This window comes from Mustela nivalis (assembly GCF_964662115.1).
Source record: "Mustela nivalis genome assembly, chromosome: 5".
Classification (NCBI taxonomy): domain Eukaryota; kingdom Metazoa; phylum Chordata; class Mammalia; order Carnivora; family Mustelidae; genus Mustela; species Mustela nivalis.
Window position 1 is genome coordinate 102,206,698 of NC_139024.1, and position 26,954 is coordinate 102,233,651.

At 37.3% G+C, this 26,954-nt stretch overlaps 1 protein-coding gene across 4 annotated transcripts in view; it reads left to right on the plus strand.

Moving 5' to 3' along the window:
• PRIM2 (DNA primase subunit 2) overlaps window positions 1–26,954 on the plus strand; it is an 80,775-nt gene that overhangs the window by 47,994 nt on the left and 5,827 nt on the right. The window contains exons 6-8 of one of the 4 annotated variants that reach the window (XM_082731272.1): window positions 11,576–11,677; window positions 14,236–14,373; window positions 25,693–26,949. In XM_082731272.1, the coding sequence (XP_082587398.1) occupies window positions 11,576–11,677; window positions 14,236–14,373; window positions 25,693–25,755 (303 nt within the window). In that variant the 3' untranslated portion in view covers window positions 25,756–26,949. Of the gene's footprint in view, window positions 1–9,912; window positions 10,120–11,575; window positions 11,678–14,235; window positions 14,374–25,692; window positions 26,950–26,954 lie in introns of those variants that run through there. The other 3 variants (XM_082731271.1, XR_014311943.1, XM_082731273.1) reach the window with 3 other exon arrangements.

Here is a 26,954-nt window from a genome sequence, read left to right on the forward strand (position 1 = left end):
CAGTTAATAAATGGCATCACCATCTGCCTAGTGGCTAAAACCTAAACCTAGGAGTCTTTTTCTTTATCCTCTTCATCTATAATCTGTCCATCTATGTTACTACAAAATATATTCCAAATCTGTCCACTTGTTTTTTCTACCAGTGCTTCTCTAGTTTGGGCCATCATCATCTTTTCCCTTAGTTCCCTTTCTTCCTCTCTGGTCCCTTTTACCATTCCTTCTCTGTTCAGCACAAAAATGGTCTTAAAAAAATTACAGTGTAAATCAGATCTTGATTTTCCTGTGCTTAACATGTCTGTTTAATGACCAATTCTTAGTATAAAGTCTATCTCACCCTGGTCTGAGGGCTCTTTCTGCCTCTCAGCACCTCTCACACCATCCTGCCTGTCACTGCTCTCCATTGACCTTCTTTCTGTTATTGCAACCTGCCAGTCCTTTTCCTCCCTGGAAAAATAACCTATGAGGACCTTTGCACTAGCTCCTTCCTCTGGTTGAGATGCTCTTGCCACAGGTTTTGCATGGTTGACTTGTTTTCAGTCATGTTTCCATTTAAAATGCCATTTCTTCAGAGAGACTGATTGGCCATGCAACTGAAAGTATAAATCCGTCCATTCACAGCGTGTCTTTTGTTTTATTTTCATCATAAATGGCTGCCTGATAGTTTCTTGTTTATTGTGTATTGTCTATTTCATTAAAATGTAAGCTTCATGAGAGCAGTTTTGTTCTGTTTTGCTTGTTTGTAGCTGGATCCCATCTTGGAAATGGTGTTTGGTGTACATAAGTTCTCAGTGTTTTTAGAAAGAATTCTACATAAAAAAACCCAAAGTTTAGAACTGGTAGTGGTATTTCCAGGATGTGATAGATTTATTTTAGAAAAGATGATTCTTTTCTAAAAAAAGAATGCCTCACTGGCTCAGTTGACTGGTAGAGCATGTGACTGACTCTTGATCTCAGGTATGTGAGTTTGAGCCCCATGTTGGTTATAGAGATTACTTACAAATGAAGGTTTAAAAAAACAAACAAACATTGTTTCTCTGGGACTTATTCTTTAGACTGGTAATATACATCAGAATCACTGATGGGTCTTTAAGAAAAATACACACCTGGGCTTCATTCTGAGATTAGGAGGCACCAGGAATCTAATTTTGGAAAGCTCCACTGCAAATCTGATTTACATCCTTGTTTAAGGACCAGGGTCTGAGAGAGAGAAAGCTATGTGGATGCAAATAGAAAACTTCTGGCCAAATATTTATAAACATTTGAATATTGTTGATGTGAAGTTTATGAATAAAATCTCTGGGAAGCCTTATTTATATCTTTACTCTAGAGGCCATTGTAATAGACTAGTGATTCCAAAGTTGTGTGCTTAAGATGATCATTTGGGAGTGTGGGAAGGAAATAAATAATTCAGCTCATATAGTTTTAATCTCATTCTTTTTACATTCTGGAGTGGGGGGTAAGGCATGTTATGAATACATAATATACAGTAATGTATGTAATTTATAAAAATACATGTAGAAGTATGTGCTCAATATTTTATTGATCAAAATGTGGGATCCAATGGGCATTAGAGATCACTCTGCCAGTCAGGTAGATTGTGCGGTGGTAATAACAAATGATCCCTAAATCTCCGTGACTACTAAAAAGGTTTGTTTCTTGTTCACGCTCTGTGTCTCCTGTGGTTCATCTTCAGCCTTGCTCTGTCATATTGATGCTGTGACTCAGATTGATCGAGCAGCTTTTATCTGAAATTTCACTAGTTGCTATGGCAGAGGGAGGAGAGAACTGGGGAAAGCACATGCTTATGAAGTTTTTGCTTGGGTGTGACACATGTCACTTAGATTTCACTGGCCGAAGCAAGTCACATGGCAATGCATGAGTCCAGCAGGTGGGGGATGTACAACTCTCTGTCAGGGAAGGAGTCTGCATAGGGTGAATAGCAATGCAGTATACACAGACAGCCTCTTACTTGTTTACTGTGTGGAACATTTGCCTCACCAGAGCTCTATTTTAATCTCCTCTTAGGCGTGCCGGCAGAGCGAAATTGCTCTCCCACTTCCTGGTTTGGTGGAGAGTATTAAAAGGAGAAGGATGCACAAAGCCCGAGTCCTTAATTCTGTTAGTAAGGCAGCATGTAAAACAGTGTAATTATAACAGTATAATTATAAGACATAAAAATAAAGCTTTACACAAATTGTTAAAGCCCATTAATTTTTGCTTGACAAAAAGACATATACCATTATACAATATGCCATTTGAAACATAGAGGTACTGACTATTTGGTGACTGTGTATGCATAATAGGGATTGAGCTGTGGGGAACTGTGAATAGTGGTGGAAAGAGAAGAGCTTCAGAGATCAAATGTTCAGGGCCTTTGCTAATTGAAAATTAATCAGAGTGAAGTTTGAGCATCTCTGGAATAGTAATTTAAGTTACTCAGGAAATGTGATTCCATTTAGAACAGTTTGCTTATATACCTCTTTTCAGGAAGATGTTGAGAATACTCAAGGTTATTTTAGATTTTTTTTTTAAAGATTTTATTTATTTGACCGAAAGAGAACAAGTAGGCAGAGCTGCAGGCAGAGAGAGAGGGAGAAGCAGGCTCCCGGCTAAGCAGATAGGGCAGTACGGGGTTCGATCCCAGGACTCTAGGATCATGACCAGAGTTGAAGGCAGTCGCTTAACTAACTGAGCCACCCAGGCACTCCAATTTAGGTATTTGAGATAATCAAGTCAGTAGCAGTTTATACTAATTAGTAAAGTTTTGTAAAATCATCTTATATTTTCACTGAGAATTTTCTTACTTTGGCCTTTTAAATTTTGGTTATAACTAAATTGATAAATGACAATTTAGAATGTGTGTGACAAATGGATGAACTTTTTAATTCACCAGGGAAAAACAGTATTTACTGAAAGGCTGTAACACAAGCAACAACCTGAATTTTAGATAAGAGTATTGTGTGATTTGGAATGCACTGGGCTACTTTTGGGTGAATGATTTAGGAACACATTGAATTCCTTAGAATTTTATTTGTTATTTCTAATCTAATCAAGACTAGGCAATTTTTTTTCTAGTTTTTGGGAGGGTACTTTTTTTTTAATTAAAAATTTAAGATTTTATTTATTTTAGAGCATGTGGGAGCGTGAGCATGGGGAGGAGCAAAGAGGAGGGAAAGAAAGGGGAAAGATTCTCAAGCAGATTCCATGCTGAGCTCAGGGCCCAATGTAGGGTTCAATCTCATGACCCTGAGATCATGACCTGAGCCGAAACCAAGAGTGAGACGCTTAATGGACTGTGCCACCCAGGCATCCCTGGGAAGTTCATTTCAGTGAAAGAACTAATTGCTTTTTTTTTTTTTTTTTTTAAGATTTTATTTCTCTATTTGACAGACAGAGATCACAAGTAGGCAGAGAGGCAGGCAGAGAGAGAGGGGGAAGCAGGGCTCGATCCCAGGACCCTGGAACCACGACCTGAGCCGAAGACAGAGGCTTTAACCCACTGAGCCACCCAGGTGCCCCTAAATGCTATTTTTTTAAAGTAAGCCCTATACCCAGTGTGGGGCTTGAACTCATGACCCCAAGATCAAAAGTAGCATATTCTACCAGCTGAGCTAGCCAGGTGCCCTTTATTACATTCTTTATTATTCTAGTTTTATTCAAAAACTTTTGAAGAAAAAAAGTTAGTCTTGACTCTGTTTCTAAGGCAAAAGACTATTTAGACAAGTAAAGTCTTATAATTTATTATGTTGTATGACCAGTAAGGTGATGTGTGCTTCCACTGCTTCCCTCATATTTACTAGGCAAGCAGTTAACTGCTTATAAACTACCTGTGGTATTGTTAATACAAATATTTGAGCTGAGTTTAGGGAAAGGGGAGATACTATATTACCCTGGAGAAGTATTAGCATTATATATTGATGTGGGATTTGTTTAGTTGGAACCCAAAAGAGTATTAGGAAAAGTGTCTGTATGTTCAAAGATGCATATTTTTTTCTTTGTTGCTGTAATAAGTGATTATAAAAGGGCCCTGATGAATTAACATACCTGAACTTCAGTTTTGTCAGCCATTTCAGTCAAAACTATTTGGGTAAAGAAGAATATGCCACCAGTTATAGTTACTTTCATTAATGGTGGGGAGAGAAGGCATGTATACTAGGGTTTTATTTAAATCCATGTAAGTGTTCATTAGGCAAATTCAAAGTCCAATTTTCTATTTATCTTTTTATATTTCCAGTTGTAAATTCACTTAAAAAATAATGAAAACTTTCAAGAAGACATTAAGATTTCTTCTCCTTTCATGTCTCCCTGATGAGTTTCTCTATCAGTTGCTGTGTGAGAATTACAGTTTGACTCTAAAACTGGTCTAAACTATAGGTACATTTGCTCAGATTTTCTCTGTGGTATATATCTGGTCATGCATTTGCGTTTTGAAGGATTTCCCTTATGATGTGCAAAGGAAAAGGTAGATAGGCAATTAAATAGAGAGATAGATGAAGAAAACAAATGCTGAAGTGGAGTAATCTGGTGTTACCTCTTAGGAAAATATTTGCTATTGCTAAGCCTCAACTTAAAACACTGTAGAATGAGTGTTGATTATATATAATTTGTGCTGTGACACCCTTTAAAATTTTTACCTATAAGACTTATAGCATGACATCTAGTTATATGATATTTTTAGTTTCTGTGTTTTTATCCTGTTCATTACCAAAGAAGAATTGCAGTGAAAATTTTAATTGATAACTTCCTTTTGATGTTACATGTTTGTCTAACTCTCCTGCAGATTAAATGAAATAGTATCAACTAGTGTAACAAGTAGATGGTAATGCTTGGGTCTCAACCTCCATTGTCTTTTTAAATAATCTGGTGGACACACCTAGACTGCCTTTCTCTCTGCTGTATTTCGACTTTCATATGACACCTATGAGCAAATACTTTAAGCCATTACATGGTGGTGGGATAGCTGTCCACCAGCCTGTGATTCTATTTCAGTAGTATTGCCATCATTCTTTTCATAGTATGATTTGTGTAATTACTTAACTATTTTGTAGGCGTTCTCTGCCTGTGCTCTTTAGAAACCACAAAAGGGCAGGAAGGGAATGATGTTGGATTGGATGGGTATGCTTTGGGACCAGCCTCACTTCAATCAGAGTGGTGTTGGTCCCCCCCCCCCATTTCTGCAACATAATACCCTTCTAGGTAAGATTTCCTTTCAAGGAGGCTTTCAAAGTATGCTGGATTTTTATCTTTCAGTGAAATAAACAGAAAGAGAAGCTTAACTAATGTTAGTAGTTAAGCAGCAATAGTCTTAGACTTAACAGATTTGGATAAATATAGAAATCATTAGGCATGCCTAAAGTGGTGATTCTGTAGTGCCACTTTAATACTTAAGCTAGCCAATAATTTCTTTTTTAAAAAAATCATATATATATATATATATATTTTTTTTTTTTTAAAGATTTTATTTATTTATTTGTCAGAGAGAGAGAGAGAGAGAGAGAGAGAGTGTGAGCACAGGCAGGGGGAGTGGCAGGCAGAGGGAGAGGGAAAAGCAGCCTCTCCACTGAGCAGGGAGACCAATACAGCACTCGATCCCAGAACCCTGGGACCATGACCTGAGCTGAAGGCAGATGCTTAACCAACTGAGCCAGCCAGCATCCCTTGCCAACAGTTTTTTAAATTTTGAAGTAAAAGAGCAAAGTAAAAAGGATATGCAAGAAGGCAGTGAACATGTAGAAATTGGAATAAAAAAACACCATTAGAATAACATTCATGAAATACACAAGGAATAAATTTAATAAAGTATGTGCAAGTGTAAGGAAGAAAATAAAAATGATCTCTAGTCCTCCCCCTTTTGTTTTAAAGGATTTTATTTATTTATTTATTTGACAGAGAGAGAGAGAGAGAGAGAATGAGCGTGCACGAATGCACACAAGTAGGCAGAGTGGCAGGCAGATGGAGAGGGAGAGCAGGCTCTCTGCTGAGCAGGGAGCCCGATGAGGGGCTTGATTCCATGATTTGGCCGAAGGCAGACGCTTGACCGACTGAGCCACCCAGACATCCTGATCTGCAGTCCCTTTATCCAGAGTTACACAGTTTTACTTCAGTCTAAACTTTTCTGCCACCCGTAAACTTAGGCACACAAACATGGACATGGAATCTCTTAAAGGTTTATTTTAATTTGTCCTCACCTAGTTGTATTAATTTACTTTTACCTAACAGTGTTCATGGATATCTTTCTTTAACAGTAATCTTAAGTATTCATAATTTTAAGCATTTTACTATTATATTTCATTACAACACAGTTCACTTTTGTTTACTTCTTTAAAATGTTTTATGGCGTGTGGGTGGCTCAGTGGGTTAATTGCCAGGTTATGGGATATGTTTACCTTCAACTTATGAAGTAATGCCAGATTTTCTGAAATGTTTATACAAATTGGTGTTCCTGTCAGTATGAGAGTCCCATTGCTCTACACACTCATCTGTGTTGTCCAACTGAATTTTAGTTCTGGTGAGTATGTAATAGTATCTTCATTGTGTTATTTTGCTCCCAAAATTGTAATATAAAAAATTCCAAACATACGGGAAAGTTGAAAGAATCTTACAGTGAATATCTGTATGTACTCACTATCTAGGTTCTATAGTTTACATTTTAGTGTACTTGTTTTATCACTTACTTTCCATTACTGTATTTATCCATTTCAGAGTAAGTCTCTTTCAAAATTGGTACAGTTCCCACCAGATACTGTAGCCTGCATGCCCTTAACTAGAGTTTAATGCTTGTTTGTTTGTTTGAATATAACCTCAAGCTTTTCTTGTCTTCATATATAACAAAGAATGAAGCTTAGAACTGGTTCACTTGGCCCTTTCTCTTATCTCCTCCCACTTGCATCACTTACTGGCATTCTTTTAGAACTGCTGTTTGGCTCAACACATTCAAGCCTCAGCACAGTCTTTGTAGTTAGCCTTTTTCTGTAAAATCTGCCCACTTTACCCACTCTGCTTCCTATCGTAAAGCTGCTTTCCCTGGGCATAAAAAGAATCTTTGCCTTTCTTCTTCTGTGTCACTTTGTGGAGTTGGTGCTTACCACAGTTCTTGCGGAAGGTACAGCAGGTTTTAGGAATGTTTACCATGTTTGCAAGAGTGCTACTGGCACAGAAAGCTAGAGTTCAATGTTTGTTAACAGTTCTCTTTATTTAAGGTAAAGCTTACATACAATGAAAGGCACAACTCTTAAGTATACCACTCATGAATTTTGACAAATGCGTAAGTGTGTGCAACTCAAACTTGGCAAGATATAGAACATTACTTTCAACCCTGAGAGTCTCCTCATGCTACAGAAAATCCCTGTTCCTGCTCTCCAAAAGGCAACCACTATTCAAATCTTTATTTATTTATTTATAAAAGATTTTATTTATTTATTTGACAGACAGAGATCACAAGTAGGCAGAGAGGCAGGCAGAGAGAGAGAGGAGGAAGCAGGCTCCTTGCTGAGCAGAGAGCCCGATGCGGGGCTTTATCCCAGGACCCTGAGATCATGACCTGAGCTGAAGGAAGGCAGAGGCTTAACCCACTGAGCCACCCAGGCATCCCTATTTATTTATTTTTTTAAATATTTTTCTTATTATTAGAGAGAGAGAGGATGAGAGGAGAGAGGTCAGCTGGAGAAGCAGACTCCCTGCTGTGCAGGGAGCCTGATGTGGGATTTGATCCAGGGACTCCAGGATTATGACTTGAGCTGAAGACAGTCGCCTAACCATTAACTGAGCCACCCAGGTGCCCCTCAAATCTTTTTTAAAAATCATTTTTTAAAAAAAGATTTTATTTATTTATGTGAGGGATTGAGAACAAGCAGGGGGAAAGGGCAGAGGGAGAGAGAGAGAGAGAGGCAGATTTTCCACTGAGCAGGAAGCCCAATGCAGGGCTTGATTCCAGGACTCCGAGACTAACTATGACCCAAACTGAAGGCAGTTGGTCAACCAGCTGAGCCACCCAAGAGCCCCAGCTACCATCATATTTGTCTTTTATTTCTTTATACATATTAATATAGTTATTATCTATATATTTTGAATCTTATTGTTAGTTATGAAGTGATGTTTTATTGTGAACCTTGTTATAAAATACAATATGCTTGACATTGTATTTGAAGATGAGTTTTCAGGAATCCTTTGAGGCATACTGGAATGTGCTTTTCTTCATAGAGGATATGAGTTTGCTTATGCCAGCTGTCTGGGGGTATTAGATTCAGAGACCACCTTAAAAGAAGTTCAAGGCTTGGGATTTCACTGATGACATTTGAGCAGGAGGATTTCTTGTTAGATTCCACTCCATATATACGAACTCACTCAGAGCTTGAAAATATATATATATATATATTAATCTATGCTTTAAAGAAGATGCTTTTATTTATTTACTAATTAAAAGATTTTGTTTGAGAGAAAGAGATTGAGAGCAATCATGGGCAGGGGGAGGGGCAGAGGGAGAAGGAGTACCAGGTTCTCTGTTGAGTAGGGACTTCATTGCAGGGCTTGATCCCAGGACCCTGGAATCATAACCTGAGCTGTAGGCCCAGCCAGCCAGTTTCCTGAGTGGCTCCAACTGAGCCACCCAGTTTCCCCTAAAGAAGATGCATTTAAAGATTTTCTCATTGTTGGGGCGCCTGGGTGGCTTAGTGGGTTAAGCCTCTGCCTTCGGCTCAGGTCATGATATCAGGGTCCGGGATTGAGGCCCACATCAGGCTCTCTGCTCAGCAGGGAGCCTGCTTCCTCCCTCTCTCTCTCTGTCTGCCTCTCTGCCTGCTTGTGATCTCTGTCTGTCAAATAAATAAAATCTTTAAAAATCTTTTTTTCTCATTGTTATTTCTTTGATTTTTTGTGAGAGGTTGATCTGAATAATATAGCTTGCTTTACTGAAACTTAAAGTTCTACTGAAATTTACTTACCTACATACCTGTTCTTGGACATTGGGTTTTTTTTCCTCTTCTTATTGTAAATAACATTGTGATGAAAAGAAATTGTTCCTGTATATGTATTTCTCCTGTTACTTCAGATTGATGCTGGAAGTGAAATTGTTAGGGTCTGCTCATTTGAAGTCTTTTTTGATATGTATTGTCAAAGTGCCCTCCACACACTGTATTTTCTAAATCTTTGAACTTTTTGCATTTTAATAGGTATAAACTAATACTGCATTATTATTTTAATTTACTCTTCTCCCCATTCTTCACCCCCTCCTTTTTTAAAAGAGAGAATTCATGCTTGCGAGAGGGGAAGAGCAACAGGAGAGGGGGAGAGAGAAAAATCTTAAGCAGGCTCCATGCTCAGCTCAAAACCCAGTGGTGGAGCTCAGTCTCAGGACCCTGAGATCATGACCTGAGCTAGAATCAATGATGGGATGCTTAACTCACTGAGCCACCCAAGCACCCCATCTTCCCCTTTCTAAGTAGGAATGTTTACCATGGTTATTCTGTCCCTATTGTAGCACTATTTATTGAGTGTTTGTGAGGAGGGTGTTGTGTGTGTGTGTCTAAGTGGAGAGGACATGAGCAGCTTTACCTTCTTATATAGGGACTATCAAGCATCACCCATGGATACCGAACTTTGAGATTAATGCTGTTACTGTATAGAACTTTTAGATTATCTCACTTTTGATAGGAGTGAATGTATTTTGTATCATAAATTGAGTGAACTGTAAATTGGTGACTAGAAGAGTGGATTGCTGTATTCATTGATACTGTTCACCAGTAAATTTGGGTTCTCTTCTTTTTGGGCAAGTAATAAAATTACTTTCCTGCTCCTTTGAGGATAGCATGCAAAAAAATGATACGCTTTTGTCAATGAGATGTAAGTGGAATTGACCTATATGACTCTTAAGAAGAACCGGTTTGCCATTTTTTGTTCCTTCTGCTTATCATGCAGGAGATTGGAGCCTCCCTCAGGCATCTGGTTGCTTGGTCAGAACCACTGATAGTGAAGCATTCCTGCTCCTGCCGCTGCCTCCCCACCATTCCTCCTGAACATGGAGAAAAGCAGGAAATACCATTTTTTGTTAAGCCACTGAAATTTATAAATTCTTTGTTATTGCACCATAACTTAGCCAATCCTAACTAACATAGATGACTATAAAAGTGATCAGAAGGGGCACCTGGGTGGCTCAGTCAAGTGTCTGCCTTTGGCTAGGTCATGATCCCAGGATCGAGCCCTGCATTGGGCTCCCTGCTTGGCAGGAAGCCTGCTTCTTCCTCTCCTACTTTCATTACTTGTGTTCCCTTACTCACTGTTTCTCTGTCAAATAAATAAATAAAATCTTAAAAAAAAAAAGTGATCAGAAAAGCTACAAAGCTTTTCTCTGATCATCTTAACAATTATAAAAGAGTGTAATTTTAATTTACTTTTATTGTCACTTACATGATTATTATGTGTATTTTGCTTTTAGATTACTAGTACTTATATCCTCCTACTATCTTGGGGCTTATTGAGTGTAACCTGGATGTTAAATGATCTAAGTATTCCCCTCAATATTTGATTTATATTTTATCTTCATTTACAGATCTTTTTTTCTCTAGAATTTTGAAATTTTTATCTAGTCAGATCAATCTTTTTATTTTTAAAGATGTAATCAGTCTGAGATAGTAGATCTACAGATATTTCTAGAAAAGCTGGTGTTTTAAATTTGAAATTGTTTTGTATGACTAGAAAATTGAGAAATATGTTAAACCACTTTTAATTGCAAATAATATATTGTAATAAATTAATATAACTCTTGAATTGGAATCATGTTCCCAGTTAGACTGTTATGCTCTCATAGACTATTTTTAGTCTATGGTAACCTGAGTTTTTTTTGTCTTTAAATTTTTATTTATTTATTTATTTTAAAAAAGATTTTATTTATTTATTTGATAGAGAGATACACAGCGAAAGAGGGAACACAAGCAGGGAGAGCGGGAGAGGGAGAAGCAGGCTTCCCATGGAGCAGGGAGCCTGAGACGGGGCTCGATCCTGGGATCATGACCTGAGTGAAGGCAGCCACTTAACAATGGAGCCACCCAGACACCCCTAATCTGCGTTTTTATTATAATTACCTATTGTGGGGCACCTGGGTGGCTCAGTGGGTTAAGCCTCTGCCTTTGGCTCAGGTCATGATCCCATAGTCCTGGGATCGAGCTCCGCATCGGGCTCTCTGCTCAGCAGGGAGACTGCTTCCTCCCTCTTTCTTCCTGCCTCTCTGCCTACTTGTGATCTCTGCCTGTCAAATAAATAAATATTAAAAAAAAAATTACCTGTTGTAATACTTTTCGGGTTTTTTTGTTTGTTTATCGTATGTTCTCAGAAAATGGTGGAGTAGAAATTTTAATGTATATTGAATTTAAATTTTCTTTCATATTTTGGCTTTCTTAATGATAGTAATGAGTTATTATTCATATTAGGAATGATTTGAGATACCAGGACTTTAAAATTTTATAAAAGTATTGAATCCTTACTAGAACAGGAAAGTATTTTATTGAAACTGAATGTAGATTTTTAATTTCTTTTTTTTAAGAACTTTAATTTTTTAAATTGTATAAAATATATTTCCTTTTAGATAAGTGATGACGAGAAGAAGCTCCGAGAACCAGAGATTCTTGCTTCATCACCCAGTTTGAGTGGATCTAAGGTAGACTGGGAGTCGGAGTCAGTTTATAAGGTATGTAAACTTTTAAAATACATCCTAAGTTTTATTAAATATATCCCATTGAGCTTTTTATACATAGTTAATATACCCAATCGTATAGCCTCTGGTCACTACTCCCTCTTCTTCTCCCTCTCCTGTGCAGAATTCATCTTCACCCCCGCTGAGGGTGTGCCAACAGTCTGCTGGGCTGTCCCACAGAGTCTACACACTGTCTAACCTTATTTGGTTAGACTAGACTGGTTAGGCTAGACTCTGACCCAACCAAAGCAGGCCATTCTCTTAAAGGAATACTCTTCTCAAAATACGTAGGCTTCGACTCCCCATGCTGAGCTGCCCCTGCAGGGACACTCTTCACCCACTGGGCTTCAATACCTTGTTCTGGATCACTGCTCTGCATGCTAGCCTTTTCATCACTCTTGGGCTCTGATGCCATGATTGGACTATTTTTCCCACCTAGACTCTTCCTTATTCCATTTGGGTCCTGGCATTTTCTGCCCTTTTGCTCTCCCCTGACAAACCTTCTTTAACAACTACTCAGGTTCTGGCATCTTGAAGTGGGCCATCTCTGCTGCCCTCTTTTCCTCAGCACAGATATCTACTCTGCTTGAACCCATTGAATAGCTTTTGGATTGAATAATTCCAGAAGGGGAAGGGGTGGAGCCGAAATTAATTTCAAAAATTTGAAAGCTGCAACACTACAATTTCCTTTGAAAAGCATGTACTGATTATTGTCAGTGAGTGCCAGTAATTTAAAATCCTGCTTCCACATTAGCTCCCTATTTCGACTTCCCTGTTTCTACCATTTAGGCCATCATTCAGTCAGCTTTCCAGATGTAGAGTATGGGAATCAATATTTATTCTCCCCACACCAAGCATTTCCTATTGCTCTCTCTTCACATAATTTTTTTGCTTCTCCTTGAGCGTTTTTGTTTCCACTGTGACCACCTTAATAAGCTAGGATCATGGAATATTAGAGCTAAAGAACACCTAAGGGTCATTTATACCATCTCTCTCCCCTTCCTTGCTGAAATTTAGAAGCATTCATTAAATATATATAAATCATAAGTCTGATCAGTCACTGAGTCTGGACTAGAACTCTTGCTTACAAATTATCCCCATCTCTTGCCTGGATCATTGAAATAAACCCTCTAACTGCCTCCTCCAGTATGTTCTGTGTAGTGCCGTGTCATACGCATACCACCCTGCAGAACAGTTTGACTTTCCACGTGTGTCTGTCTTGTTTTCTCAATTAAGTGATGAACTTCTTTAGGACTCTGTTGTAGTCATAGATATGTTTTTTTTTTAAAAAACATAATCTGTTTATTGGGTGGTATTATTGGATATGTAGAAAAATCTTAGAGATATATATATTATATATATATAAAAAATACAGATATATCAACATATTATTTATTTATTTATTTATTTGAGAAAGAGAGTGTGGGTGGGTGAGGGCAGAGGGAGAGAATCTTCAAGCGTACTCCCCCTAAGCATGGACCCCAACTCACCTCAGTCCCATGACCCATGAGATTATGATCTGAACTGAAACTAAGAGCTAGATGCTTAACCAAGTGAGCTCTTCAGGTGCCTCTTAGGCATATAGATTTATTTATTTTTTATTTTTCTTAAAGATTTTATTTGTTTATTTGACAGAGAAAGAGATCATAGGTAGGCAGAGAGGCAGGCAGAGAGAGAGGGGGAAGCAGGCTCCTGGCTGAGCAGGGAGCCGGACGAGGGGCTCAATCCCAAGACCCCCGAGACCATAACCTGAGCTGAAGGTAAAAGCTTAACCCACTGAGCCACCTAGGCGCCCCAGGCATATAGATTTAACTCTTCTCTAAAACTTGGGTGACTAGGTAATTTGGGGGTCATTTCTTTCACTAAATTTTTTACCACATTTAAGAAAAACTGTATTGGAGAGTAAGGATGATTTTCAGTTTACTCATACTGTGTTCTCATATCATAAAATTTTAGGGTAGTTCTCAGGATTTAAAAAAAATGCAAGTGGAATATTGTGTTTTAAATGGTATTTACTGGTAAATACTTCACTAGTGGAACTGAGCAGTTTTTATTTTCATTTCTTGGTGTTGAGATTAACTTTTCTAATGTATTTTTCTAGTGAAATAATGGAAACAGATGAAATTTAGAATTACTAGTAATTTTTGTCATCGAACATACTGTATATACATAATTGATAAGAGTAAAATTGTGGAATATGTCATATGAGGGGAATGCAACATGGTTAGTGGGCTTGACTTGAGTGTTTAAAATTGTAAAGATTATAATTTGTAAATTCATGAGTTAAGAATAAAAATAACGCATTCTAACTTGGCTTATTATTATTTTTCAAAGCATATACTCTGAAATGAGCACATTTTTGGACTGTCATTTCTTCCTAATGTTTGTCATTTAGTTTTAAGGATTATATATTGGTTTTTTGTTTGTTTATTTTTGATCTGCTGGGACAAATTCTTACAGGAAGAATTTTATTTAGATTTAGTACTTAGGAAGATTTAGGGAGATTTCATGACACGTACTGACTTGTTTTCCCTGTTTCACTATGAATTCAGATCCCTTTTGCTGATGCTCTGGATTTATTCCGAGGAAGAAAAGTCTATTTGGAAAGTGGCTTCGCTTATGTACCACTTAAAGATATTGTGGCAATAGTCCTGAATGAATTCAGAGCCAAACTGTCCAAGGCTTTGGCAGTAAGTGTTTCACTTTATTTCTGTATTTACCTTATTTCTGCATAGTCACATTTTCAATTATATACTTTTGGTAGTTTTGTTCTGTACTTCTTAAGAAATGATTTTTATAATGATACTTTAATTGCTTATGATATTGGTAATTCTAGAGCCACTAGGTTTTTTTTGTTACTGCCCATGGTTAGTTTCCTTAGTTATCTTTCTTATAGTAATACTAATAGTGAGCTGATTAATTTTGTGAGAGGCTTCTGTGAGTTGTGTCTTCAAGGTTGTGCCTTTTTTCCTTGGAGATGGATTTCTTATGAGGCCCTTCACAATTGTTGTTGCCTATGGTATATGTGGTCCCTAGATTTCTGTTCTGAATTGGTATTTTGTATCTGTAGAGGGCGATATAGAAGAAAGCCTTTATAAAAATGCTGATACGCTACTGCTTCAATAAACAACCTATTGCTAAGTGAAAGTGGTAGTAGCTGTTTGAATAAATAATATGATCAGGGATGCCTGGGTGGCTCAGTTGGTTAAGAGTCTGCCTTCAGCTCAGGTCATGATCCCAGCGTCTGGAGATTGAGTCCCACATGGGGCTTCTTGCTCGGTGGGGAGCCTGCTGCTCTCCATGCCTATGTATTCTTTCTCTCTCTTTATGTCAAATAAATAAATAAAATCTTTAACAAAACAAAACATGATGAGTGCTTTTCAGTGGATTTGTTCAAAGAGTTACACTTAAGTGATAACATCTTAAAAATACATGTTTTGGTAGGGGACTTGAATACCCTACTTAACATTAATGAGTTGACCATCCAGATAGAAAATCAACAAGGAAACAGTGGCTTTGTTTGACACACTGAGCCAGATGGATCTAAGAGATATATTTAGAACATTCCATCCCCAAACAGCTGAATACACATTCTTTTCAAGTGCACATGGGACTTTCTTCAGAATAGATCACATGGTGGGCCACAAAACAAGTTTCAACAAATTCCAAAAGATTGAAATCATATCATGCATCTTTGGCGACTACAATAGTATGAAACTAGAAATCAAGTCACAAGAAAACTTTGGAAAGAACACAAATATATGGAGGTTAAATAACACACTGCTAAATGATGAATGGGCCAATCAAGAAAAGTCAAAGAGGAAATTAAAAGATACTTGGAAACAAATGAAAATACAATGACAAAATTTTGGAGATGCAGCAAAAGCGGTTCTAAGAGGGAGGATAATAGTAGTATAGGCCTACCTTAAGAAGCAAGGAAAATCACAAATTAAGAACCAAACCTTACACCTAAAGGAACTGGAAAAAGAACCAAAGCTTGGAGCCAGTAGAAGGAAGGAAATAATAAAGATTAGAGTAGAAATAAATGAAATAGAGACTGAAGAAACAATAGAATAGATCAATGGAGCCAAGAGTTGGTTCTCTGAAAAGATCAATAAAATTGTTAAACCTTTGCCCAGACTCATCCAAAAAAAAAAAAAAAAGGACTCATAAAAATCAGAAATGAAAGAGGAGAAATAACTGCTGATACCACAGAAATATAAAGGATTATAAAAGAATGTTATGGACAATTATATGCCAGGCAATTGGACAACCAAGAAGAAATGAGTAAATTCCTAGAAATATTTAAGCTTCCAAAACTGAATCAGTAATAAAAAGAAAATTTGAGCAGACTGATTAGTAGCAATGAAATTGAATTGGTAATTAAAACCTTCCAACAAACAACAAAAGTCCAGGATTAGATGGCTTCCAGGCAAATTCTACCAAATTTTAAAGAAGAGTTAATACTCTTTTCAAACTATTCCAAAAAACAGGAGCAGAGAGAAAGCTTCCAGATTCATTCCGTAAGTCAGCATTACCCTAATACTAAAAGGTACTACAAAAAAGAACTATAGGCCAGTATCTGAACACAGTTGTAAAAATCTTAAACAAAATATTAACAAACTAAATTCAATAATTCATTAAAGTGGGATTCCTTCCAGGGATGCAAGGGTGGTTCAGTATTCACAAATTGATCAGTATGATAAATCTCATCAACAAGGAGGTAAAAGCCTTATGATCATTTCAGTAAATGTGGAAAAAGCATTTGACAAAATACAGTGTCCATTCATGATAAAACTCTGAACAAAATAGGTTTAGAGGGAATGTACCTCAACACAATAAAGGCCATATATGAAAGACCCACAGACTAACATCATACTCCATGGTGAAAAACTGAGAGGTTTTACCTTAAGATCAGGAATAAGACAAGGATGTCCACTCTCCTGCCTTTATTTAATGCATTACTGGAAATCCTAGCCACAGTAGTCCTATAGGAAAAAAGAGATGGAAGAGATCCAAATTGGTAAGGAAGAAGTCACTTTTACTATCTGCATATGACATAATATATATAGAACATCTGAAAGACTCCACTAAAAACTACTAGAATTGACAAATGAATTCAGTAAGGTCACAGATTACACAATTAATAATAGGAATTTTGCATTTCTTCTTTTTTTTTTTTTTTAAGATTTTATTTATTTACTTCAGAGAGGTAGAGAGAATAAGCAGGAGTCGGAAGGAGGGATGGAGAAGCAGACTCTCTACTGACCAAGGAACCTGATGCAGGGCTCCATCCCAGGACACTGGGACCATGACCTGAGCTGAAGGCAGATACTTAAGAGACTGAGCCACCCAGGCACCCCCAAATCTTGCATTTTTATACACTAATAATGAAGTAGCAGGAAGAAATTAAGAAAACAGTTCTGTTTATAAGTATACAAAATGCTGATAGAGCTGAATTATACATATTTTGGTAACCCTAATCAGTAATCAAAATTATTTATACAAGAAAATATTACCCTTTTTAACTCTGAAGGAAAGATTGGCCTGTATTTCTGACTGGAATCAGTATAGCTTAAAAGAGCCACATCACATAACCTTGAAGTTCTGAATCAAGTACCAAACGTGCAAATCTAATAGAATGCTTAGGAATAAACTTAAGCCAGGAAGTGAAAGACCTGTACTCTGAAAACTGTAAAACAATGATGAAAGAAATTGAAGATGACACTAACAAAGGGAAAGATATTTCGTGTTCGTGGATTGGGAGACCAATATTGTTAAAATGTCTATACCACCCAAAGCAGTCTACAGATTTAGTGCAATCCCTGTCAAAATACCAAGAGCATTTTTCAGAGAACTAGAACAAATAACTCCAAAATTTTTATGGAACCACAGAAGAGCCCAAATAGCCAAAACTGGTGGTATCACAATCTCAAATTTCAAAATAGAGTGTCAAGCTGTAGTAATCAAAACAGTATGGTTCTGGCATAGAAATATAAAACAGATCAGTCGAACAGAATGAGTCCAGAAATGAATTCATGCTTTTGATGATCAATTAATCTATGACAAAGGAGGTAAGAATATACAATGGGAAAAAGTCTCCTCAACAATTGGTGTTGGGAAAACTGGACAGCTACATGCAAAAGAATGAAACCGGGCCACTTTCTTAGACTATAATAACTCAAAATAGATTAAGAACCTAAGTGTGAAATGTGAAGCCATAGAAATCCTGGAAGAAAACATAGACATTAGTCTCTTGGACATCAGGTATAGGACCATTTTGCTAGATATGTTTCCTTTGTCAAGGGAAACAAAAGTAAAATTAAATTGTTGGGAATACTTCAAAATAAAAAGTTTCTCCACAGCAAAGTAAACATCAACAAAACTAAAAGAGCCTACTGAATGAGAAACGGTATTTGCAAGTGATGTATCTCATAAGGAGTTAATGTCCAAAGGTATTAACTTACTACAACTCAACACCAAAAAATAATCTGATAAAAAAAATGTACAAAGGGTCTGAATAGACATTTTTCCAAAGAAGACATAGAGATAGCCAAAAGACACATGAAAAGATGCTCAACATCACTCATCATCAAGGAAATGCAAATCAAAATGACAATGAGTTATCATCTCACATATGTCAGAATGGCAAGGATGTGGAGAAGAAGGAACCCCTGTGCCCTGTTATGGAAATTCAAGGTGGTGTAGTCATTGTGGAGAATGGTATGGAGGTTCCTCAAAAAATTAAAAATAGAACTATCATATGACCTAGCAATTCCACTACTGGCTATTTACACAAAGAATACTAACGTGTTAATGCAAAGAGATATATGTACCCATATATTTATTGCAGTATTACTTATAATAGCCAAAATATGGAAATAATCCAAGTGTCCATCAACAGATGAATGGATAAGAAGATGTATGCACACACACACATACACAAGAAAATTACCTATAAAGAATGAAATCTTGGCATCTGTAATAATAACATAGATGGATCTAGAGGGTATAATGCTAAGTGAAATAAGTCAGAGAAAGCCATGATTTCACTCATGTGGAATTTAAGAAATACAGAAAAAAAGAGACGAAAAGACTTAAATACAGAGAACAAATTGATGGTTCCTAGAGGGGAGGCTGGCAGGGGATTGGGTGAAATAGGTGAAGATTAAGAGTGCACTTGTCCAGATGAGTAATGTATAGAATTGTTGAGTTGTTACATTGCACACCTGAAACTAATTATGTATGTTAACTATACTTGAATAAAAATACATTTTGTAGTACCTTTGCCTTTTAAAATGAGTCTAGTTTTTTTAAATAACTTTGTGGTACTCCAAGCAAAAGAGAACTTCAAAGTTGTGATGTGGCTCTTGTTAGGCTATACTAATACCAGCAGAAGCATAGGCCAACCTTTTCAATTGAGTTAAAAATTACAATATTTTCTCATTTAAATAATTTTTATTACTGACTGTCCAGGGTTACTTAAACATGTATAATTCAATTATTTCAGTATTTGGGAAGACTAAAATATTAACTAGTTTTATTAATAAGGCACTTTATGAAAGCACCAGTACAATAGGTATTTACTATTAATATTTTTCCTCCTTCCCTAATTCTGTATTTTTTACTTAAAAAAATCATCGGTAAAGTTAATGTTCTTATGTTTTAAGTTTTTAAAAGATTTTATTTGAGAGGAAGAAAGAGAGCATGCGCACACATACAAGCAGAGGGAACCCAATGCAGGAATCCATTCTAGGATCTGGGGTCATGCCCTGAGTTGAAGGCAGATGCTTAACCGACTGAGTCACCCAAGCACCAAAGTTAATGTTTTTAAATAGTTTCTTTAGTAGTTTGTGACTTACCTTGAACCGTATCTATTTACGGATGAAGATAGTGTCTTTCAGTACAGTAAATCTCTGTAATGGACACTGATGTTTGCCTACTAGTTGGCAAATAAAACTACTGGTTTTATTCACCCATTTTCTCTGCTGACATTTTGGATAGCACTTCTTTGTGTGAATCAACTGTATACTTTTTAGGACATTAGGCATCCCTCGCTCTCATTTACTGAATGACCTCCCAGGTCCCACGAAAAACAAAAATGTCATCATGCATTTCAGAAAGGTTCTAGAGTATTGGTACCACTCCTGTGCTGATTTTGGTCTTTTTCCTTCTCTTTTCCTAATTGTTAATCTGTGCACATAATATAATAATTGTGGCTGAAAAATGTGAGAAGTTGTTTGGGTGCCAGTAAAAATGAGCACATGCATATTTGCTCTTCAGTTTATCTTTCTAATAATCTATGTGCAAAGAAGGATATGTCCAGTTTTTAGCAAACTTTATAAATTGGATATTAAAGATAAACTTTTATATAAGTTCCTATGTTAGTAACACTTTCATTTTTTAATCAAATTTCATTTAAGTTTTGTACCCTATTGGGAAATTCTTTTCTCGTTTTTCCCTCCTGCTCATTCTTTCCTCCCTCCATAGTAACTTTAAAGGGGCGCCTGGGTGGCTCAGTGGGTTAAGCCTCTGCCTTTGGCTCAGGTCATGATCTCAGGGTCCTGGGATGGAGCCCTGCCATTGGGCTCTCTGCTCAGTGGGGAGCCTGCTTCTGCTTTTCTCTTTGCCTGTCTCTCTGCCTGTTTGTGATCTCTGTCAAATAAATAAATAAAAAATCTAAAAAAAAAAAAAAAAAAAAGCGGCGCCTGGGTGGCTTAGTTGGTTAAGCGCCTGACTCTTGATCTCAGCTTAGGTCTTCATCTCAAGGTTGTGAGTTCAAGTCATGAATTGGGCTCCATGCTACTTAAAACGAAAACAAAGTAACTTTGTAATAATGTTTTACAATTTTGAAATACATACTTACAAAAAAGTTGCAAGTAAACAATAGCATTTTGCCATAGGCTTCTGAAAATAAGTTTCCAACCTGATGCCTCATTGCCCCCAGTACTATAGGTTGTAATTTTATATTGTTCCAATTTTAGTATATGTGCTGCCGAAGTGAGCATTTATAAACAAAGATATTTTCCTGTATAACGACAGTTCAACTTTGAGAATAAGAAAATTAGCATCAATACATGAGTACCATCTAATCCTTAGTTCTCATTCAAGTTTCACAGTTTCACAGTTGAATTATGTCCTTAATTTCAGAAGGATTCAATTCTGTATCAGATGTGTTATGTTTTTTTAGTCTCCTTCAGTCTGGAGCAGGTTCTTCGTTTCTGTTGGACTTTCATGACTTTTTTTACTTCTGAAGAAAATACCAAACTATGATGAAGTTATGCTCATTATGTGTTTTTTTCTCTCAACAAAAATGTAAGTTCTGTGAGAGTAGGGGCTCTTGTCTTAATTAAAATTTGTTATTTGTTATTTAACGTCTAGCAAGTGCCTGGTAAAGTTTTACTGAGCTCTGATAGATTATAATAGCTTCCACTTGTGTAGAGTTTATTATTTGCTGCCTCACTGGACCTTTACCACAGTCCTCTGAGGTAGACAGGGACTACTGTCTGCATTATACAGTGAGGAAAATGTAGCTCCAAGAGGCTAAGTAATTGGCTAGCAATTGCTGGAGCTCTAAATTTCAGGTTTTCTAATTTTAATTTTTAGAATCTTTTGATGAGAACTGGATCTTTTTTTTTTTTTTTAATATTTTATTTATTTATTTGACAGACAGATCACAAGTGGGCAGAGAAGCAGGCAGAAAGAGAGGAGGAAGCAGGGTTCCTGCTGAGCAGAGAGCCCGATGTGGGGCTTGATCCCAGGACCCTGGGACCATTACCCGAGCTGAAAGCAGAGGCTTTAACCTACCGAGCCACCCAGGCCCCACTGAGAACTGGATCTTTATAAGGAGTTAGATTATTGAGGATTTAGATTTTTAAAAACTGAGGAAATACTAAAAATTATATTAGGATCCAGTTATAGAACAGGTAAAAAAGTTGAATTAGGAGCTGAGTTGGAATAAATGGATAACCAGTTAGAGAAAAGAATGAGGGGAAGATGTATTTATTTGCCTCACATAACAATTTTAGAAGCTTTGGCCAGTTATTTCAGTTAATGGTTTATTTATTTATTTATTTAAAAGATTTTATTTATTTATTTGTCAGAGAGAGGGCATAAGCAGGGGTAGCAGCAGGCAGAGCAGGCAGAGGGAGAAGCAGGCTCCCCACTGAGCAGGGGGCCTAATGTGGGACTTGATCCCAAGACCTGGGATCATGACCTGAGCCGAAGGCAGAACAATTAACGGACTAAGCCACCCAATAAACTATTGGCATCCCAATAGTTTATTTTTTTAAATAACTTTTTGTTCACCCACATATTGTTTTGGGTACTAGAGACACAGTACTTGAGATAGATGAGTTTTTTTTCTTTTTTTTTTTAATCTCAAATTGTACTGGAGGTAGACAATCACCAAAGAAATAAATAATAACACTATTGTATCTAACATGAGGGAGCCAGCTGAACAAATACAGAGGAAAGTGTTTCAGGCAGAAGAGAATCTTGGCATTTTTGCAGAATGTAAAAGGCCCGTGTGGCTGGAGTGTAGTGAGGCAGCAGAGGGTAGTACAAGATGGGCCTGCGATGACTCAATACAGGACTTTGGATAAACCAGGGTTGAGAGTTTGATTTAACTCAGTAGAAAACCACTGGATGGTTTTGAATTTGGGAGTGATATGATCTGATTTATGTTTTAAATAGATTACTGTGACTCCTGCTTGTAAAGCACTTTGAGGGGCAAGTAAGAATGGAAACATGAAAAGTAGTTGGGAAGTTTATTGCTGTCTAGATGGTGGCTTGAAATGGGTGATTGCATGAGGCTGTGATGACAGACTGGGTGTGAGAGGAAAGAGGAAATAGATAATCATAATGATAGCTGGAACTGGATTTAATATTTGCCAGGTGCATTTCTAAATGCTTTATATGAATTAGCATATTTAATCTTCATGGTAACTGTATCAGGTGGGTGCTGTCACTATTCAGAGGCTTATGACATCTCTGCATAGGTAGAGAGGAGCAGAGGCAATATTTGAATCCATGTGATCGGGACTTGGAGTCTGTATTCTGGACCACTGTGTTACACTGCCTAGACTTTTGTCCTAAATAACTAATTAGGGGGTGATGCCTTTTACCAAGATGGGGAGGCATGTGAGAGAAGTACGTAAAACCAAGAGTTCTGTTTTGACTAGGTCAAGTGGGAGGTGCTTTATTAGTCATCCAATTGGAGATGGCAGTTATGAAGTTGGATTTAGAAGTTAGATTTCTGGGGAGGAGAAGGTGAGGCCATGAGATTACATGAGATCACATAGGAGAGAGTGGCTCTTTGGTGGAGAGCCAAGGAGGGCGCACAACTGAGCATGAGTTTCCATACAACCTTTACTCTGTGTCATGAAGCAGTAGAATATGCTTTGTTTTGAAAAAATGCAACAGCTTCGGCAGCAGCTCTTCCTGCCCACGGGTCCTGTCCCCGTGCTTTAATAAACCATCATTTTGCGCCAAAGATGTCTCAAGAATTCTTTCTTGGTCATCGGCTCCAGACCTCAGCCCACTGAACCTCACCTAGGTTCTAGAACTTCATCATATGGCGCCCAACGTGGGGCTGTGAGTCTTTATATTTGGACTCTGAGCGTCGGTGCAAAATTGGTGAGTTCTTTCTCTTTTCTTCCTTTACTCTCATTTCAGGGGCTTTTCAAGGAGTGTGGTCTTATTGGAACACTTGCATGTCAGTAGCTCAGGGTGTAATCCTCTAGCCCGTGGCTACTCTATGGGGAGGAGAGCGTCTGTCTCTTGGCTGTAAGTTAGTATCCTGGCCGGAATGGCAATAGACCCAGAAACTTGATACCCTCTCTTTATTCCTGTTCTTATATAAAATTGTCTCTCTTGGGCATGGGACAGCCACCTAAGTCGCCAGGACGGCTGCCAATCTTAAGACTCCCGTGTGAGGTTTCCTCCTGATTGATCTAATGTGATCCCTTCCACATTCCTGGTCTAGCCACTTCTGGCTGCGAGACCTCCGCTGGGAGCCGGCCGAAACCAGTACCCGATTGAATTAAAACACAACCGGGGACCGTTTCCTAGGGAAGTTGGCTGCAAGGATCACATGTATTGGAATGTTGCATAGACCATGATGGATTTCAGTCTTTACTGTTTCTTGTCAGTATCTTCTACAGACTTCTTAAAGCTATGTTTTTTTTTTTTTTATTTAAAAAAAATGCAACAGCTTCTTAAGTTGTAGCTGAATTTCCTCAAAGTAAATTATCTTTTTTTCTGGCATAGTGTGACTAATTTCTTTCTTTTTTTTTTTTTTAATTTTTTTTTTTTAAGATTTTATTTATTTATTTGACAGAGAGAGATCACAAGTAGGCAGAGAGGCAGGCAGAGAGAGAGAGGAGGAAGCAGGCTCCCTGCTGAGCAGAGAGCCCGATGCGGGACTCGATCCCAGGACCCTGAGATCATGACCCGAGCCGAAGGCAGCGGCTTAACCCACTGAGCCACCCAGGCGCCCAGTGTGACTAATTTCACTTTCTCTTTGTGAGATTCATCATTAGAAGGTGCTGGTACAAATTAAAAATATAGACTTTCAGAAAGTATTATTTACACACTTCTAATTTAGATATAGAAAGAAGGACTTTGATAAGTTCCCAAAGAAATAATGGCAGGCAAATAAGAAGCCCTTTCTCAAAGTCACAGTGAAAGGAAAGATTTTCTTTTTTTGAAAAGGGTTTCCTTTTCACATTTTTAGAATACTAGTTAAGTTTGTGGCTCACCATGTTTTGCTACTTTGAAAAAATGTTCTTTATAAGCACTTGATCAAGTAATTTTTGTTTCTAAAGAGTTTACAATCCTCTTAAATCTTTTATCCTCTTTTAAAGAGCTGTATTCAGTTTAGTTTGTTAAATTGTGGTTAAATATAATTAATTTTCTTGAATGGTTACTTAACTTGTAATCACATTAATTTTCTTGAATGGTTACTTAATTTGTAATTACACAAGAATTTTTGTTTTATGTCTAACTAGTTGATTTTCTTGGGTTTTAGATTGATTACTGTGTCTTTTTTAATATTTCTTCCTGATTATATAATGTCATTTTAAGGCGGTTACAATAAATCAATCAGTGCTGCAGCTAATGCTTCACCTGCACCTTTATATTTAGTATCCGACACCGGCCCATTTATTCTCTCATGGTACTGATCTGTAGGAAACAAAACGTTGCAGTTGAAAGCCATGAAACTAATGGAAAGAATCATTTTGTGGGAAGAAGTAAACATCATCCTTCTATTTTGAGACACACTAGTTGACTGAGGATGCTAACCTGAACTTGATCGTTACTTGGTATGTGAGATAGTGGTTTATTCAACCTTATATAATGTCCAGCTTACAATTATGTCCAATTTCTTTAACATATTAGGTTTACTATATAGTGCCTAGGTTAGGATGGGAGATGGGACATTTATGAGACGGAACTTTGACCCTCAAGATCTCAAGATCCCTTTTATCTAGTAGGGAGAGCTAAAATGTACACTAAAGACTTAATGACTAGGTTGAAATGGGCATTGTCCTGAGAGTTGTGTCACCTCAACTGAGGGAATTTTGAGAATGGAGTTGACCTTGGCTTTAAGTCATTTGCTAGATGGAGAGATGAACAGTTTGCAGAGTAGTAGAGCTAAATGATTGGGGTGCTGGAATGCCTAGGCTGTATTTAGAGACTGGTTAGTGGTATCTTTGCTTGGATTTAATGTGTATGAAGAATAGTAGATCAGTTTGTAACAGTGGATATTACCAGGCTTATGAGTTTGAGTTTTAGTCATATGTTAGTGGTTTCCAGACTTTTTGATTGTGCTCCCTTACTTAAAATATCACACATCTTCAATGTACAGATGTAGATATTAGAAAGTAGTTTTAAAAAAGAAGAAAAAAGGGAATAGATAGTTAATTTCTTTCTCTATCTCAGTAGATCATCTTGCATATATCTATTTTGGAAACCATTTTTTAAAAATTTAATTTTTTTTTTTTCAGTGTTCCAAGATTCATTGTCTGTGCATCACACCCAGTGCTCCATGCAGTACGGGCCCTCTGTAATACCTGCCACTGGGCTCACCCATCCCTCCACCCTTCTCCCCTCCAAAACCCTCAGTTTGTTTCTCAGAGTCCACAGTCTCTCATGGTTCATCTCCCCCTCTGATTTCCCCCAATTCACTTTTCCTTTCCTTCTCCTAATGTCCTCCATGTTATTCCTTATGCTCCACAAGTAAGCAAAACCTTATGATAATTGATTTTTTCTGTTTGTCTTATTTCACTGAGCATAATCTCCTCCAGTCCTATCCATGCTGATACAAAAGTTGGGTATTCATCCCTTCTGATGGCTGAGTAATATTCCATTGTATATATGAACCATATCTTTATCCATTTGTCTGTTGAAGAGCATCTTGGCTTTTATTTTGGAAACCATTTTGAATAAAACTGCTTGTGTTACCATTGGATATGTGTTTTAGCAATAGGGATATGAGACAGAGCTATTTGGTATAGAAAGTGATTTTGGTATTGGGTGTGTTCAATTTCTTGGATTAATAGGACATTCTGGTAAATCTGGGTTAAAATTTAGAAAAATTCTTGGCGATTAAGACACAGATTTGGGAGTTACCCACATGGTTGTGAAATTTGAACCTGAACTAGTGGATGTAATTTCTAAGGAGTGAAGAATAAAAAGAGAAGAGGACCAAATACTAAACTATTTCGGGGTTGGGTATGGGGATCAGTGAGGTGCAATGAGCTAGATACCACAAAAGAAGAAGTCAGTTTTGCCATCTTTTTCCATATGTATTTTACTTTAGAAAATGAGGCTTTTGGCACCATTCACAGAATAGGACTCGGTAACAATTATTTTCTTGTTTTAGTGAGATATTCTAGGTTTTTGATAGAAAGGTTTATTCATTGGGCACCTGGGTGGCTCAGTGGGTTAAACCTCTGCCTTCGGCTTGGGTCATAATCTCGGGGTACTGGGGTCGAACCTTGCATTGGTCTCTCTGCTCAGCGGGGAGCCTGCTTCCCCCTTTCTCTCTGCCTGCCTCTCTGCCTACTTGTGACTTCTCTCTCTCCCTCGGTCAAATAAATAAATAAAATCTAAAAAAAAAAAAAAAAAGGTTTATTCACTGAGAAAAATCAGTAATGTACATGAAAGTGCTTAAAAGTTTCAAAGTGCTAGTAATTTTTTAAGGTGTTTTTTGAAGGGGTTCGTTTTTGTGAAGAATATTTTAAGGAGTTTCGATTTTACCATTTTT